The following is an 18305-nucleotide window of genomic DNA, read 5'->3' as shown; positions in this document are numbered from 1 at the left end:
ACTACCCTCTTAACTCCCCTCCCCATGCTCTGAATAAACTCTATTCTGAAAGAGAGAAAGAAAGAAAGAGAGAAAGAAAACCTACTGTGTACACCAGGTTCTAGGATAGTGTGTACCTTGAGAAGTTACAAACTATAAATGGCAGGACAGTGTGGTGGCTCAGAGGGTGAAGTGTTTGCTGCTGCAAGCCTGATGACCACCCACATGAAGGTGGGAGGAGCAGCAGACGGCTTGTTGGTATAAGAAATAGTCCAGTGGCTGGGACGGATAGAATAGCTCATGAAGGCCTCTCTGAGGCTATTACAAGCCTGTCAGCCATTCCCGAATCTGGTATAGCAAGCAAGCAATTCAGTCTCTTCTTTTTTATATATAAATGTCGATCATGTATTGATTTGGAAGAAGAAAAATTCACATAATTTAGTTAAAACTCTCAATAGATTTATTATGTTGAAAATAAGAAAATAGTCCAGTGGGACTGGCAACCCACACAGGCTCACAGCCATCTGTAATGTGATCCGATACCCTCTTCTGGTGTATCTGAAGACAGCTACTCATATAAATAAAGTAAATAAAATCTAAAAAATAAAATAAGTAAAAGACAAAACAAACTACAAAAAGTCAGTAAGAAAATGTGGTTCAAAACATTCTCTGACTTTTGGGGCTGGAGAGATGGCTCAGCACTGGCTGTTCTTCCAGAGGTCCTGAGTTCGATTCCCAGCCACCACGTGGTGGCTCACAACCATCTTATGCCCTCTTCTGGTGTGTCTGAAGACAGCTACAGTGTACTCACATAAATAAAATAAATAGATAGATATTTTCTGACTTTGCTGTGTTGCGTGAGGATTTAATGGGTTGCCGGAGAGGCCGACCTCAGTCTTCCTCTTCCTTCCTTCAGCCTTGTTTGGATGTTCCAAGGCAGAGTGACAGTGTTTAGCCTGGTACCTTCATGTGCTTAATGCAGAGATGTAGAAGATGAGAAGGCCTCATGAACTTTTAGCTGTATGTAAAGCCTGTGACAAATCACTTTACCTTCAGTCCACAAAGTGACCTTGCTAAAGCTGACGATCACAGAAGAGGGACAACAAGAACTTGATGAGCACCATATTATATAACTCGGAGAGCAGGGGATTGGTGTCCCACAGTCACTGACCAATTTGATAGGATTCCACCTGAACATCTTTAGATAAATCATAATACCTTTTAGAAAGATATGATATAGGTAATATAATTCAAATTATTTTTGCTTTGATAGTTTTTTTTTTTCTGTTCCTATCTTTATCGGTGGGGGTGCTGTATTATTTACGATAGGTGGTAGTGTGTGGCTTGTTTTTGAGTACTTTTTCAGTGACTTAGTGTCATGGATGTGTAGCCAGCTCAGGAGGAACACAGAGAGGACCCGGATTCGGAAACGAAGGAAGGAGAAGGGATTGAGGAGTGCTCTGGAACGGAGGTGAAAGAGGACCCAGAATCAAGAGCAGAGAGAGAGCCCGAGACCTCCCAGAAGCCCATCAGGAGACACAGGAACATGCATTGCAAGGTCTCCCTGTTGGACGACACAGTCTACGAATGCGTTGTGGAGGTGAGTCCTTTTAATCCCGGAGGTCAGAGCGCTCACAGTCGCCTCGAGTGGGGCTGCTACACACAAGGCCACCCCGAGGGCATTCTGTGGGTGGAAATGTTGGCAGTGGCTTTCTGGAAATGAAGTGACAGGAAAGTCATGAGTTTTATTTTTTCCTCCCTGAATCTGTCAAGATCTGGGGACTTAAAGACATTTTTTTTTCAAAAGTAAGTATGTATGTATGTATGTATGTATGTATGTATAACCAAATCTTCCAAAATAGTCTGAATTTCCAGCTATCCTGTAATTATGTTTGAAAAGCACCTGCCATGCAGCTACGAGTTCACATTCCTAGAACCCACACAAAGCTGGCTGCATTAGTGTCTATAATCCTTGTCCTCTTGCAAGGAGGTGAGCACAGAGACAGGAGAGTTCCAGTAAGTTGGTGAGCAGAATGCCTGGTGTAAGAAGTGATGGTTCCCTCTTTCAAATAAGTTACAAGGCAAGGGACTGACACCTAAGGTTGTTTTCTGGCCCACATGCATGCTGTGGAATCACACACACACTCACATACATACATGTTGTGTGTACATACATAAACATACAGAGAGAGAGAGAGACAGAGACAGAGGTCAAATAAATAAATACTTTAAAAGGAAGTTACATGGCTGGAGTGATGACTTAGATCATTTGCTGTCCTCGCAGAGAACTGAGTTTGGTTCCCAGTACCATATGGGCATATGATGGCCTACAGCTGTCTATGACTCCTGTCCCAGGGGATCCATCCACTTACATCCATACATCCATTTATATCCAGGGGACATCCACTTACAGCCTCCTCAGGTACCTGCAAACAGGTGATGCACACGAATTCATGTGGAGACACACACACACTCACATACATATACACTCACAACACACATACCCACAACACACACACACGCACACCCACACTCACACACAGGCTTTCTGTTTCTGACATTTCTATTCCCCCAGCCCCAGTCATTCATTGTATCTGATATGTCTTTAGTCCCATGAGATAGAATAAAGAAGTAAAAATTACATAATTCCATTTATATATGCACACCACTTATTAAAATCTCTCATTTTTATGAAAGAATCAGTAATTGAATAGGAATTGAATAAATGCAGGTATTTAGTTTCTTTGTTCCTTCGGGCCGAGCTGAGACCTCTGCTAACTGTTGCTCTCTAATTATGCTGTGTTTGCTGTGTGTGCAGTTATTGCAAGTACTGATGGTTCTTACGATGAAATGTACGAGTCGTGCTTGGACTTCGTTATTACTGGTCAAATCTTGTACATATGTAATGTATTCAACCACAAGCATTCTAAAATCTTACATATAGAATACAAATTATTTTTAACTTTGTGATTGTGGTGGTGCTGGGACAGGACTCCTGCGGCTTAGGCTGGGCTTCAAGTCGTCATGTAGCCTAGGATGATTTGAACTCCTAACTCCTGTCTCCTGCGTCTGTCTCCAGAATTATAGGCATGGGCTACTCTGCCTGACTCAAAGATGTTATTTCTGTAGTAAAAATATAAAGATTTGTGCAATTATAGATAGATAAAAATAGCCAGAAGTTTTCAACAAATGAGCTTTAGTAATAAAATAAATCGACTCCTTTAAGGAGTTGGATTTTGTATTTTTTTTGGAACTCCCGAATTTTGGGAATTATGAAAAAAGGGGTTAGGGAAACGTACCTGGTTTTTCAGATCACTGACCATCATTTAGGGAGAAATCAGGAAAAAAGGTGAAGAAAATGATGCCATATAAATGAGTTAATGCTGAATGAACAATTATGAAAATTACTAATAGTCATTTAAATTGATTCATTAAAAGAGGCTATGTCAAGTGTATGTACTAAAAAGATCTATACAGCTAGGACGTAGTTTAGTAATAGCACAGGTTCATAACACACACAAGGCTCTGGGTTCGGTCCCCTTAACAGGAAAAAAGGTATATAATTTTTAACTATTTTTATATACATTTCTCAGAAGACATTAACATGCTTCTGGTTTGTTTGTTTTTCAGTAAACTGGTGTAATAATCTTATTTTACAGCTGAACCAGCCATTGTTAATTGAAATGACACAGTTGATTAGCTGGTAAATAGTGGAGTTAGCTCGTTGTTCTAACTTTAATTCATAGCCTGTAGATTAGGGCATTCATTCTTCCTTATAGCAAGAGTCTAAGTACCCAAAGTGGTTTGAGTTTGTAAAGAAAATGGTTTGTAACACTACTGAATCGCTCCTGGAACCACCAGTGTCTGTAGGCTGTCTATTTCCTACCTCTCAGGAAGAGACTGTAGGGAGTTCAGGTATAGGTCATTCTTATTGCTACTTATTTTGAAAATGATTTCCACAGCCACAATTATCTCTGTTGACAGGTTGAGCCAGTAACTGAGTTGATGAATGTTGTGGTGAATATTATTTGGGTGTCTCTACCCCAACTTAGATCATTTAGCCTTCAAATAAAAGACACAAAACCTTTACGTTTATAATAAGCCTTGAAAGCATTAGAGCTGGGCAGATGACAACCCTCTGCTATTTTGTCTCCTTCCTGTCAAGAACTCTGAGATATCACTTGATATGTTTCACCTGGGCTGCTCCTACACCAACAGGCTGGCCCTCATCGACATGAGCTCAAGATCCACCTACATACACCTCAGCAGCTTCTTCCTCTTTCCTTCTTCCTCCTCCTCCTCCTCCTCCTCTTCTCTCTGTCTCTGTCTCTCTGTCTGTCTCTCGTCTCTGTCTGTCTCTCTGTCTCTGTCTCTGTCTCTGTCTCTCTCTCTCTCTCTCTCTCTCTTTCTCTGCCTCAGACCCCAAATCTGGGAACTGAAGCCCTGCTCACCTCTCTTCTGCCCAACTACAGGCTGTACTCATCTTTATTAACCAGTCACAGATAACTTGGTGGTGGCAATATTTATACAGTAAAAGCTGATATATGTGAAGATCTTGTCTTGAGGCAATTAGACCTGGGGTTACAGAATTTAACATTATAATACATAGCAACAGACCAAACCTCAACAGATCATGGTAACTGGTTGTGACCCATAGCATAATTCAGGAAACACTGCACAAAAAATTATGGGGGGGGGGTTGGAGTAGAACATGACTGTGAGAAATGCACACACAAGTGTGCTTGGTTGGGTGTGGCAGTAAATGCCTGTTGTCCTAGCACTTAAGATTTCTCACACTGGAGGATGACATAGTGAGGTCCTGCATTGAGGGTGTGACGTTTTGGAGATGGAGAAAGAGGGGAGATGGGATTTTACTTAGCCTTGTCGCTATTTCCAAAATGCTGTAACATGTTGCATTTATAAGCTGGTATATCAAAGAAGAGGAATTTTACAAATTATGTTCTGTTTAGACTGTGCAGTCACCTGAGAATGTATTTGTTACAAAAGGTAAAAGAGGGAATTGGAAAATCACACTTTTTGAAAATTCCGGTGATGAATGCAAGAATAAAGAACCTTAACTAGCATGTCTGTATCTTCACAGAAACACGCTAAGGGACAAGACCTGCTTAAGCGAGTATGTGAACACCTCAACCTGTTGGAAGAAGACTACTTTGGTTTAGCCGTGTGGGACAGCACAACCTCCAAGGTAAGGAGACTGCAGGGTAAGCTCCTGGCAGATTCCCCTTCTCATGTAGGTGACAGTGTTTATACCTGCCTCTCCAGGACATCCATGCACGTAGTGGTCTCTCGTATTCTCAGGTTTTCCTTCTAGAATTTACAGAGGGGGGGGGGAGGGAGAGAGAGTGCATTATTACTAAAGTGCTTTTTCTCATCATCAAGAGAAACTGAAGTTCAGCAGGATTGTCTCATACCAAGGTTATAGAGCTAATGAACGGTGAAAAGGTTAAGACCCCGGGGCATTATCCCTTATACTGTAGACCTTGGTATGTGTTCTCAGTTACAGCCTCTGACTATAGTCACACTTCTATGATTGTCATTCCTTTATTTTAAACCCTCCAGCGGCTCCCACTTTCCTAGAGTTTGATGCAGCCCTGGTTTCCCAGCATAGAGTACTGTCTCCATGTCCTGGCCTTTCTGTACTTCCAGTTGTCCTCTGTCTTCCATGACTACCTCTGAGCTCAAGTTGTGCTGAACTAGGCACAGGAGCTGTTTTGTACTCTGTACCTCTCTAATTACTTTCATTTTTTCTTTGTCTGACTGACTTCTGCATCTCAAGACTCAGATCTCCCCTATACCTGGAGAGATGTTTCTAAAGTTCCTTCAGGTCTGTGTTCTGAGATGCTCTGGGCTTCAGCTTAGCATCGCCACAGTCACACCCAGGGCGAGCAAATGGCTGCTCACCACTCATCTCTCATTAGTGACTGCTCCTTAAGTGTTAATTTAGTCTGTTTGTTTGTTTGTTTGTTTTTAAATTTTACGTGCATTGGTGTTTTGCGTACATGTACATATTCGTGAGGGTGCCAGATCCCCTGAAACTGGAGTTAGAGACAGTTGTGAGCCTCCATGTGGTTGCTGGAAATTCAACCCGAGTCCTCTGGAAGAGCAGCCAGCATTCTTCACTGCTGAGCCATCTCTCCAGCCCTAGTCTTTTCTTCATAACCACATTGTCATCCACCTGGGACCATTCCTCCAACATTTGTTAGCTGAATACAATACCAAGAATTGAATATTTTAAATTGAGCAAAGAAGTACACATACTGATTTTATTATTAATAAAATGTTTTGTTTCTGCTTTTGATGTGTTTTTAACCTCAGCCTCTGATCTTGTTCAAAAAATTATAAATTGTATTAATCCATTTTGTGCATGGGGTTGGGATTAGGGGTTGCTCATGTATGGAGGTCAGAGGACAACTTTTGGGAGTTGGTGTCCTCCTTCTACCACAGGGCTTGGAGCTTAGACTCAGGCTCGGTGGACAGGGGCTGCTTTTACCTGCTTAGTCATCTCACCCTAAGTAGTAACGGGTTCTGAAGAGAGCTTAGACTTTGAAGATCCCATGTGATTGACACAAATCTGGATTTGCCTTCTTCAGTGTCAGCTTGGTGGGGATTTTAGGCCCAGAGTCGTAGAATTGCTTATGGAATCTCTGGAGTGGAGAGCCGGAAAGTCTCTTAAAACAGTGGAGCACCCTGCTGTGTGTGCCATTAGTGAACATTTTGGGGTGCATATAAGCCAAGGGTTTTCAGACGTTCCGCCAAGTTTAGCATTTATGTTTAAATTCCCTTGCCTTTGACCAAATGAGAGGCAAAAGAAAGCACTCAGGTTCTTCTCTGTGACAGGACTCCAACAAGTGTGCGGTTAATTTTTATGTGAGTGTGTATGTGCTGTGTGTGAGTGTGTCATGTAGTGCCATGTATATATGTGTGTGTGTGAGTGTGTGTGTATGAGTGTGTGTCTGAGTGTGTGGACTATTAAGCCTGGGAACCTTGCATATGTAAGCAGCACGTATTCTACCAATGGGATTCATCCAAAATGTGTATATATCTTGTAGTTTTAAACCGTTTAATATAGTTTAAAATCTAATGTTGTAAATATGCTGAGTGTGGTGGTACATACCTTAATTCCAGCCCTTGGGAGACAGAGGCAGATAGATTTCTGTGAGTTCAGGGCTAACCTGGTCTACATACAGAGTTCTAGACCATCTAGCCTATCTCAAAACAAAACATTCTGAATAATACTAGAAATTTAGCAGATTTTGTCTTTAAACATCTACCCTAGAGGCCTGTGAAGGGTTGTTAATAGTGAGGCCTTTTAAAGCACCATTATGTTGCAGAGGATATTGTAGGTTGAAGAGGCTTGCTCTAGTGGGGTGGAAGAACATAGAAGGGAGAGGGAAGAGGGAAGATCGGGGAGAGGGAAGATCTATTCATTCAGTAAATACTAACTGGGTAATGAACCATGCACCAGAGGCTGTGCTGACATAGAAAATCTGAACAAGATCAGAGGTTAGAGGAGAACACAAGATTGGGAAGTTGTCAATCATTCCCAGTTCTAGATCTTTACTAATCTTTCCCACATCCTATAAATGGCACATGTTTGCTTTACATTTGCTGTTTATAAGCAGACTTACATGTATGAGGAGCTCTGTAAGAGGGACACTATGACAAAATTGACATTTTAGAGATGAGGGGACTTAGGCACAGAGGGGCTCGAGTTACTCAGTAGGACATACTGGAGTGTGGGTTCAAACCAACCTCTGGTTCCTTCTTCTGCTGCAGAGAACTACTGTGCTTTGTAAACTTATCGCAAAGGCTTCCAGGGGAAATGTAGGCTCATCTGGAGGCGTTTTTCCCCAAGGCGGCCAGTTAGCTGCCTCCGTGCTGAATTGTTTGTGTGTTTGGAGCTCTGTGTGAACGCCTTTTCTTCTTTTTACAGACATGGCTGGATTCTGCCAAAGAAATAAAAAAGCAGGTTCGAGGTGAGTAGACACAGCCCTTTTATAGTTCTCTTTCTAGTTGGGCCAGAGGATCCTCCAGCCATCACTGGCTGTGAGTCAGGCACCGAGAGGCCTGGCTGTTGCAGACTGCTTTGAAATAGAGATAAAACTTTTCCTTGGAAGGAAGGGCCGATTCCATAGTAGAAAAGTATAGTAGAGACTGACACTTTTGAGATGTGGGTCAGATTTTGACTTAAAAAACAGACCAACTAGGCAAACTTGGATCAGTAGGAATGGAGGAGAGTTAAGAGAAGGTCGGGAAATAGTGAAGAAGAGAAAACAGTCATGAGAGTCAGTCAGCCCTCAGAACAGCAGAGACGGAGTCTTGCGCTGGCCACTGGCAGGAGCTGCTGTGGGTCTGGTTCCTTTAGTTTTCTAGACCGTTAGGTTCTTTTTGCTGTTTGTGTTTCTCTCCCTTCTCTTTCTGGTGTTAGGGACTGGACTTGGGGCCTTACACACGAGCTACGACCACATTCACATGTTTTAGCTTTTTCTCCATGCTTTTCCTCTTTGTGTAGTAGCTTCTCCTTTTTGTAATTCCCTTTACCTGTGGTCTGGGAACCTCTGAGTTATGTGCTTTCCTGGGTGGAAATAAAAGCTTGTGTGGCCCTGCACTGTCATGTCTAGGCCCTGAGTCACCTTTGGTCCAGTGTACCCACACTGTATACTGTGCACACACACCTGTCGCTTAGTAGCTGTGAGGTTATCAGATGGACTAGCGTAGGCTCGCGTGAAGTAAGCCTTTCTTCATTTAAGAATGGCTGCAAAGTACAGGAGTTGTCATGTTGGCCTAAGAGAAGCTACCAAGTATGTCCTTTAGGTGGAAAGATAAGTTCTCAACTTTGAGAGATATGTATCTATATGAGGGAAATACTTATAGGGTCCAGTACTATTCAAGGTTTCAGGTTTCCACGGATGGCCCCAGAGCACACGAGGGAGATGAGGGAGAGTTATTTGTCTGCAGCCCTTTTGCAAATAAAAGGAAGGAAGATGTGTTTGCCACTGGCTTTCTTTCTGGCAATGGGACTTCTCTTCTAGCTCGAGCCTGACTTTGTGTTGCATGCCCTGCTCACCGTTATTCTGGGATGGAAATGTGTAGATGGGCATTTCATAGCCACAGACCCAATGAGCTCATTAAGACGGCTTGTCTTGATTAAGGACAGCTAGCTGTCACTTTAGCCTCATCTATTCTTGAAGACACTTCCAGGACATGCAGTGGTTGTCACTCATTCTGATTAGCAGATTTTAATTCTGTCACCCAAACAGAATTGCTCCCTTGTTTCTTGAAACACTTGTTATCATGAAATGTTTTTCTTTAGACCTTACACATGACTATTTTAGAGTGTTGCTTTGTATTGTTTTTATTTTAGCATTCTTAAAATAGACATAAAATAAAAAAAGTCCTTTTGGGCTGGCAACTTTCTACATTTGTTCTTTACTAGTAAAAGCTTAAGTTTATTATTTTATAATTACTACTTTTGTCATTATTTTGAGGCAGGTTTCACAAGCTATAAATCTACATAGCAAGACTCTATTAAAAATAATAATGATGAGACCTACTTGGGGTCAGGGCATGTTCCTAATGGAAGCTTTTCTAGTGAATTGTATAGAATGTCAGGAAGTGATCTTTATGTGTCAAAAAGGTGTTTTCTTTTTTAACCTTTTCATTATATATTTGGTGTGTACCTTTGGGTAGTTTTGTTTATTGTGAGTGTGCATGTGTCTGTGTATACATGTGCATATGTGATGAGGCCAGAGAACAGCTTCATGGAGTCAGTTTCTCCTTCCACCTGTACATGGGTTCAGGGGTCAAGTTTAGGTAGCCAGGTTTGTGCAACAAGCGACGTCACCTACTGAGCCATCTCTGTCACCTGCTGAGCCATCTCTGTAGTGCCCATGACGAGTGTAAGTATCATTAAGTCTAATCAGCTAAACTGGTATGAACTGCAAGGTATTTCTAGGCAGATAGGAATTTTTCAAAATTCATACCTATCTGAGAGTCCACATCCTGGGTTTCAGCTCCTTCAGGTCCTGCCTCAGAATGAACAAATCGAAAGCTATTAATGCTAGGCATGGTTTAGAAATCCATGCTGCAGGTAGGCTGTATGAAATCAAAACTTGCAGACGAAAATAGCACAAGGTGAGTCTTCCTTGCCTTGTCTTAGTCATGCAGCTTCTTTTTCTGGAAGCAGCCATGGTAACTAATTTCTTGTCTCCCTTCTAGACAAGTCTGAGTGTATGTAAACACACACCCATGGTTGTGTCTGTTTCAATATGCAGCTCCTCTTTTTGTATAACAGATATATTGATATATTGCCATATCTTTTGCCTGCTCCCTCTCTCTTCTTCCTTCCTTCTCTCCTTCCCTCCTCCATTCCTTCCCTCCCTCCTTCCTTCCTTCCTTTTTTCCCATCTATCTGCTCATCATCCATCTATATATTTTTCATTGATTTTTTTTTTATAAAATCACATACACCATATGTAAGCAGTCATGCCTGTGTGTTTCGAATTAGTCCTCCAGTTGTTAATTTCCTGTTACATTCATGTTTACATTTGTGAATGTGTCTCTGCACTTGCTAAGTGTCTACAAATACATTTCATTCATTCATTCATTCATTTATATATCTTGGTGAGTGTATGTGTGTGATGATTGTGTGTGTATAGGTACGCACCCCTGCATGGAGGGCAGAGACCAACTTTGGGCCCCATCTTTGGGCACTGTCTACCCTGGCTTTTTTTTAATTCTTGAAGCTCACTGAGTGTGCTGGCTCGCTGGCCTGCAAGTGTCAGGCATCGCTGTCTCTGTCTCCCTGGCACTAGGATTACAAAAGCATGTCACCACGCCCAAACATTATTCTTTGCTGTGGGTCTTTGGAACCAGGTTGAGGTTTTCACCAAAACAACTGCTTCAACAACTGGACTATCCCGACCCAGACTCTTAGAAGTTGATAAAGCTGGGGATGGGTTATAGAGCAGTGGTAGAGCACTTACCCAGCACATGCCAATCAACAAAACACCAAAACTTTAAATCGCAGGAGGAATTGGACAAAATATAAAGACTATATAACAAAATCCCTGTCCCCTGTCTACTCAGCATTAACATGTGTTCACGTGTGTTCACGTGTGTTAGCATTTTGTTTAGACTCTCAGCTTTCTCTTCAGTCACATCTCTTCCTTTCCATAGAGGTCTGTAGTCCACTTGGGGGACTCCTTCCAGCTCTGTTTTTATCCTTTTCCTGTAAATGTAGTTTCCTGTGTGTGTGTGTGTGTGTGTGTGTGTGTGTGTGTGTGTGTGTGTGTGTGTTTGTGTATGTGTCTTATGTTCCTTTTGCTTCCAAATAACTGTGGGGCATTTCTACATCAGCTCAAGCCTGTTTTAGCTCCCGAATAAAAGACACAGAGACCTAGCATTTTTATTAACAAGCTTGAAGCATGAAGATACAGGTTCTGAGCTATTCTGGCTGTGCTGCCTGTTACCAAGCCACATGCCTGTTACTTGCCATCTGGTCTTACCCTGGCTCACTCCGCTCCATGTGTGTCCTTGTAGCTGTTTTGCCATCTCGACCTCTCTCTGGTCCCTTGACCAGAGAGACTGGGGTCAGAAGTCCTCCCTCTTCTCTTCTGCTCAGTTAATTGGCCGATCAGCTCTTCATTAACCGGTCAGAGGTGATGGAAAACAATTTTTACATAACATTGACACTGGAGATGCTTGACTTTGCCCATCTGGACTGCAGCCAGCTGTCTGGGCACAGAAATCGGCATCTGAATGCACAGTGTATAAACCATCCCTCAGCATTAGCATACAGACATCCCTGCTTACAACCCACAGTACATGCTTTTTTCCTTTACTTTGAAATTTCCTTAGAGTCAACCTTTTGTATCTTCTGAGCTTAGGTGTTATTTTCTCTTGCCAGCTTTCTCTTCAGGTCCTTTATTTTCTAGATTCTAGAAGAGGGCTCTCTCTTGCTGAGTCAGGCCAGTCACCCTTGTCCTGTGGCCAGTCAGGTAGCTCATGGCTACCTATAATTTCAGTGCCAGGAAATCCAGTAACTTCTTCTGGCCTCTGCAAGCACTACACACATTTCACACATGCACACATGTGTACACACACACATGTACACACATACACACACATGTACACACACACGGAAAGAGTGTGTGTTTGCTTTAACATAATTTTAAACTTTTAGAAAATTTAAACCGGGGATAGTCTATAGGTAAGATATGTTTGCACCTTCTCTGTATGCAGAAAATTGTATGTAATTTACTCAAATTATGTTTTAAAAAGCCTTTAGCTCAGGCACCCTCCTCTACTTCATCTCCAAAGGTCACCATGGTCTTGAACTTTGTAATAATTATTCCACTGAGTTTTGGGGAATGTTTTTAATTACTTCTGGATTTTTATTGTTAAAGGATAATGGTTTTGTTTTGACCTTTGAATGCCATATAAATTATGTGACTTTTCTCACTCAACACCATTTTTGAAACTTACTCTAGAAAGAAAACTTCACCAAACAATTACTAACCCTTATGTGGGTGACATCCTGATGTTTTCTTTTATACCTATTTCATATTTTCCTTTTTTAAAAAAGATTTATTTATTTATTAGATAAGTCCACTGTAGCTGTCTTCAGACACACCAGAAGAGGGCATCCAATCTTTCAGATGGTTGTGAGCCACCATGTGGTTGCTGGGAATTGAACTCAGGACCTCTGGGAGAGCAGTCAGTGTTCTTAACCGCTGAGCCATCTCTCCAGCCTCTGTTTCCTATTTTCAAGTGCTGATATTTCCTCCATCAAAAAGGCTTGCAGTGGATCATAACCTACAGCTTTAAAAAAATCCTGACTTAGGATGTGTGCCTGGAAGTAGGTTTAGTAGAACATTTGGAAGTAGAATATGAGTCATTTCTTTTCACCTTTGCAAGATATTGGCACTGTGTCTGCTTTAAATGGTTGCAGCCACTTAAAACATTCTCACCTGTGCTCTCAGAGGAAAGCCATTTTAAAACTTACCCTTGTATGTGTGTTGTGCATGCACATGTGTGTTGGGGGCAATGCTTGCCAGCAGAGGACAGAAGAAAATGTCCAGCCTTGCCCTGTCACTTTCTGTCTTACTCCAACGAGACAGGGCCTTGTCACTGAAGCTGTAAGGAGGTGAGGAGTCAGTAGGCTCCAGTGATTTCTCTGCCTCACCCCTCCCACAGTGCTGGGCTACAGCACATGCAACTGTGACCAGCTTTATAGCATGGGTTCTGGAGATGTGAATGTAGGTCCCTACACTTGCCAAGCCATCTCTTGGGCCCCAGAAAGTCCTGTTAACAAATTTACTGGGGGCTGGAGAGATGGTTCAGCATTTAAGAGCACTGGCTGCTCTTCCAGAGGACCCAAGTTCAATTCCCAGCAACCACATGGCGGCTCACAGCTGTCTGTAACTCAGGTTCCAGTGGGTCTGGCTGCTTCATACAGACATGCAGGCAAAACGCCAATGTACATTTAAAAAATAATTTAAAAAATCATTAACCAAGGGGGCTGGAGAGACGGCTCAGGAGTTGAGGACACTTGTGCTCTTCCAGAAGATCTAAGTTTGATTCCCAGCACCCATATCCGGCAGCTCAAAACCACCTGTAATTTCAGCTCAGGGGTCCAATAACCTATTTTGGCCTACGTGAGCAGCTGCTGCATATACAGTGGAATGTACACACACACACACGCACACGCACACACACACACACAGAGAGAGAGAGAGAGGGGGGGGGGAATAAGTTATTAATAAAAATTTAACATAATTTCAGATTATGGGAATTTACAAGAGACTAGTGTAAAAATTCATAGGTAGCCTTCACCCAGATTCCTCAAATATTATTTTGCTGAACTTATTTTATCTTAATTTTTTTGTTTCTTTTACATTCATTTAACTGTATGTGCGTATGTGCACCCGAGCTTTTGTTTATTTCAGATAATGTTAACATATCACCTATAAATACCGTCGAAATTAGAAAAGAGCACCACTGAGTCTGATGGCTCACATTTCCAAGCCAGGTTCTGGGACCACATCGGCCTGCTGGATTGTTCCTTCCTCAGCTTTTGCCTATCCAGACTGTGTGCTAAGGTTAAAAAAGGAGCTTCTAGCTTCTCTGGGTGGTTTCTAAGCACAAAACATGCAAATGTTGAAAGATTTGAGGGAAAAAAAAAAGAAAACTGAATATTTTTAGTCAAAAATTTAAACATAAAAACAAAATTCCTGTCTTTATTTTTATAGGTGTTCCTTGGAATTTTACATTTAATGTGAAGTTTTATCCACCTGACCCAGCACAGTTAACAGAAGACATAACAAGGTAAATACTTGGTCAATAGCTATGTATATAACTGTAGTTCTTGTTGGAAGCTCTGGGGACTTCCCTACTCTGAACAGAAGAAAAATGTTAAATGGTTAGTCTAAAATACAAACTTTCTGATCCCTCCAAAGCAGGCTTGCAAATGCTAAGTGAGCCTAGAAGGCTGGAACTTGATTGGAGCCAGCCCTGCTTACACGGTACACCAAGTGGTGAGCAGGGCTTCTCGTCAACCAGGCTCTGAGGGCAAGACCAAACTTTCCTACTGCATTCCTCTTAGAGTTGGAAAAAGCAAAATTTCATGATAATTATCAGATTTTATCTCCCTTCTAAACCATCCTTATGAACTGACCTGTCTTTCGAGCTCCTTTAATTTCTAGCACGAATCTTATATAAAAAGAACCCATTGAATTTTTAAAGAAAATCATCTTTGATTTTAACAATGGCTCAGTGATTAAGAGCACAGGCTGCCCTTCCAGAGGATACAGATTCAATTCCTGATACCCACATGACAGCTCACAACTGTCTGTAACTCCAGTCCCAGGGGATCCAGCACCCTCCTCTGACCTCCATGGACAATGTATGCACAGGGTACAGAGGCATACATGCAGGTAGAACCTTCCTATACAAAATAAGAACGTAGGGAAACAGTTTAAATGAGGGAGTAAAATAAACTCTTAAAATCTGATCCTTAAGTTCCCTGAAGAGCCAGTAGCATCTTCTAAGGTTACTTTGCTGTGAAGTTGCTCTCAGCTGAGAGCCACCCTCTCCCTGAGAGGTGTTCAGATCATTTTCACGGTATACATGTACTCAGTAGTATGTGTCACTAAGATGTTAGTGTCCTTACCTCCTTCAGAGATTTCCTGCTTTCCTCTTTTTCTAAACCCTTTCCAGTTCTGTTCAACGTAGTTACAGTATTTTTGTTTTATGAAACTATTTCAAAGAAAAGGAAGAAACAGTGTTACAATGGCCAGTCACGTGCTGCTATCCTCTATGAACAGTTAGTTACCCGGCTTGCTTCCTTTCCCCCTTTCCTTCTCCCTCCCCCGCCCCGCCTTCTTCCCTTCTGCCCGTCTGTGTTGTTCTTTTGTCGTTCCTGAGGCAGCCACATCTTTTCTCTTTTGGCTCTAGGTACTACTTATGTCTTCAGCTGCGGCAGGACATCGTTGCTGGACGTCTGCCCTGTTCCTTTGCAACGTTAGCCCTCCTCGGGTCTTACACTGTGCAGTCGGAGCTGGGAGACTACGACCCAGAGCTCCATGGCGTGGATTATGTTAGCGACTTTAAACTGGCTCCAAATCAGACCAGGGAACTTGAAGAGAAGGTCATGGAGTTGCATAAATCATACAGGTGAAATGTCTCCACACATTCCGTGTTTGTTTTGGCCATGAGTTTTGATCCTTGGCTTATTTTCGATTCATTGTTTGCCATAGGAAGAGTCACCCTGAGTTCATTTCCCTTTATTGTTTAACTTTGGGAGAGTCATTCAAGCCCTCTGAGCCTCAGTTTTCTATCAGGGTAATGGATCTTTTTTGTTTGTTTGTTTGTTTCTGTTTTTGTTTCCAGTTGAATTGGAAACTCTTACTGTTTCTAGGCTTATTGAAATGTGTTTTTCTTAGCCATCAGAGTAATGGTCATTGCATTGTACGGTAAAAACTAAACAGATAGATAGTATGTGTGTGGGGGAATTACTTAGCATAAGGCCTTGGACACAGTAGGTGCTTGGTAAAATAGCTGTTGCTGTTATTGCCTTAACTTTAATTTTAGGTTTTAAATGCATACTACGTTAGGTGCCTTAAGATTTTGAGAATAGGAGATTCTAACTTGGGTTCTGTGCACACAGTGGTTTCAGAGGTCGAGATATTCTGGGAAGTATTTTGAAAGTCTTCATCAAATTCACTGACTTTACTGGTCTTTTTTGAAAATAATTAGTAACATTGGGAGGAGACACACCACAATCAAGAGCAGGGTTTTCCCCTCATCTGAGTCAGGTTGCTTCTTTCTTGTCCTGGCCCTGTGAACTTAGATGATGCACTTAAAATTTTCTTATCTGGTTCCTCAAGTGTCTGATTGAGGTTATTACCTTGGGAGAAATGAGGTGATGGATAAATTTAAAAAGGAAAATGTGTGTGTAACATATAATCTTGCAATGTCACTAAGGTGACCCCCAATTGTATTTCTTCCTCTATATATTCATGTTTTTATTTATTTATTTTTTAATTTTATTTAACTTCATTTATATGAGTACACTGTTGCTGACTTCATATATACAAGAAGAGGGCACAGATCCCATTTCAGATGGTTGTAAGCCACCATGTGGTTGCTGGGAATTGAACTCAGGACCTCTGGAAGAGCAGTCAGTGCTCTTAACCGCTGAGCCATCTCTCCAGGCCCTTGTTTTTTTTTTTTTTTTTATTGGAATGACTTACTGTAGCTGAATTTCACAAGCTGCTTTAGTCTGCTCTGAAGTTCAAGGTCATGCTTAGGCACATACAGAATTCAGAGACAGCCTGATCCGTGAAATTCTCTTTTTAAAAATATGGGGGAAAAGTTTACAATTAGAAGAGATAATATTTTCTAATAACTTAAAAATTCCTACTATAGTCGTATGAGCATTTGGTAATGAGTAAAATACAAAAAGACAATATTGTGTTATTCCCGTAAAACCGAACAGAGGGAATAGTGGTTTCCAAGTACAGTTGTTAACTTTATGATGATACCTGTTCCCCATCCCAGTCAGGACTTCTCTGTGTAGCCCTGGCTGTCCTGGAGCTCACTCTGTAGATCAGGCTGGCCTTGAACTCAGATTCGCTCGCCTCTGCCTCCTGAGTGCTGAGATTAAAAGCAAGCATCACCACCACCCAGCTCCTGATGAAACTTTCATAGTTATTCAGTCACAGTGGAGGTCTACTTTGAGAGGTTTTGTGCCTTGCTCTACCCCCCTCCCTTTCTTTTATATTCTTCACTAGTATGAATGGCTGCAACTCTTGATCCTCCTGCCTCCACCTTCTCAGTGTAGTCATTATGAGCACACCACCACTGCCCAGCCCCATGAGTAGTGTTTTACAAATGTGGTTTATATGCTGCAGCGTGCCAACATTTAGATGAATTAACTCAGCAATGAATCTATGAAATACATAATCTTTTAAAATAATGCAGGCCAGGCGAGGTGGTGCACACCTTTGATCCCAGCACTCAGGAAGCAGAGACAAGCAGATCTCTGAGGCTGAGGCCACCCTGGTGTACAGAACCAGTTCCAGGATAATCGGAGCTACATGGAGAAACCATGTCTTGAAATTAATAAGTAAAATAATGCACAAGTAAAAAGGTCCACTAAAAACACAGGGCAGACCAGTAAATTCCCAAACATGCAATTGAGCAGCACAAGCATTTCGCTGGCTTGTTTTCATATTTCACATTTCACTGCTCTTTAAGAAACTGCTCTTAGACTGTACAGAGGGAGCTCAGTCAGCAAAGTGCATGTCTTGTAAGCATGAGGACCCAAGTTCAAACTCCTAGAGCCCACGTAGAACCCTCGTAAAAAGCCTTGCATGGTGGCACAGGCTGGTAATCCTAACACCAGCAGGGCAGAGACAGGTAGGTGCTCACTGAGGGGCAGAGAAAGGTGATTTGGGGGCTCACTGGCCAGACAGACAGCCTAGCATAGCTGCTGAGAGCAATGAAGAGACCCAGCTCAACCAACCCGGTGAAAGGTGCCCTGAGGAATGAGAACCAAGGTCGGCCTCTGGCCTTCACACACAGACACACACAGAGACACACACACAGACACACAGACACAGACACACACACACACAGACACACACACATACACAGAGACACACACACACAGACACACACACATACACAGAGACACATACACACAGACACACACACACATACACACACACACAGAGACACATACACACACAGAGACACACACACACAGACACACACACATACACAGAGACACAGACACACAC

The 18305-nt window shown here is 42.1% G+C and overlaps 1 protein-coding gene across 50 annotated transcripts in view; it reads left to right on the top strand.

Annotated features, from left to right (window-relative positions):
* Epb41 (erythrocyte membrane protein band 4.1) overlaps positions 1-18305 on the top strand; it is a 154095-nt gene that overhangs the window by 72189 nt on the left and 63601 nt on the right. For all 50 annotated transcript variants that reach the window (XM_087548768.1, XM_087548761.1, XM_087548733.1 and 47 more), the window contains 5 exon segments: positions 1370-1579; positions 5081-5185; positions 7934-7976; positions 14253-14328; positions 15457-15675. In XM_087548768.1, the coding sequence (XP_087404894.1) occupies positions 1526-1579; positions 5081-5185; positions 7934-7976; positions 14253-14328; positions 15457-15675 (497 nt within the window). In that variant the 5' untranslated portion in view covers positions 1370-1525.

Source organism: Rattus norvegicus, chromosome 5, assembly GCF_021556685.1.
Source record: "Rattus norvegicus strain SHRSP/BbbUtx chromosome 5, alternate assembly SHRSP_T2T, whole genome shotgun sequence".
NCBI classification, from domain to species: Eukaryota; Metazoa; Chordata; class Mammalia; order Rodentia; family Muridae; genus Rattus; species Rattus norvegicus.
This window is presented reverse-complemented; position numbering and strand designations above follow the sequence as displayed.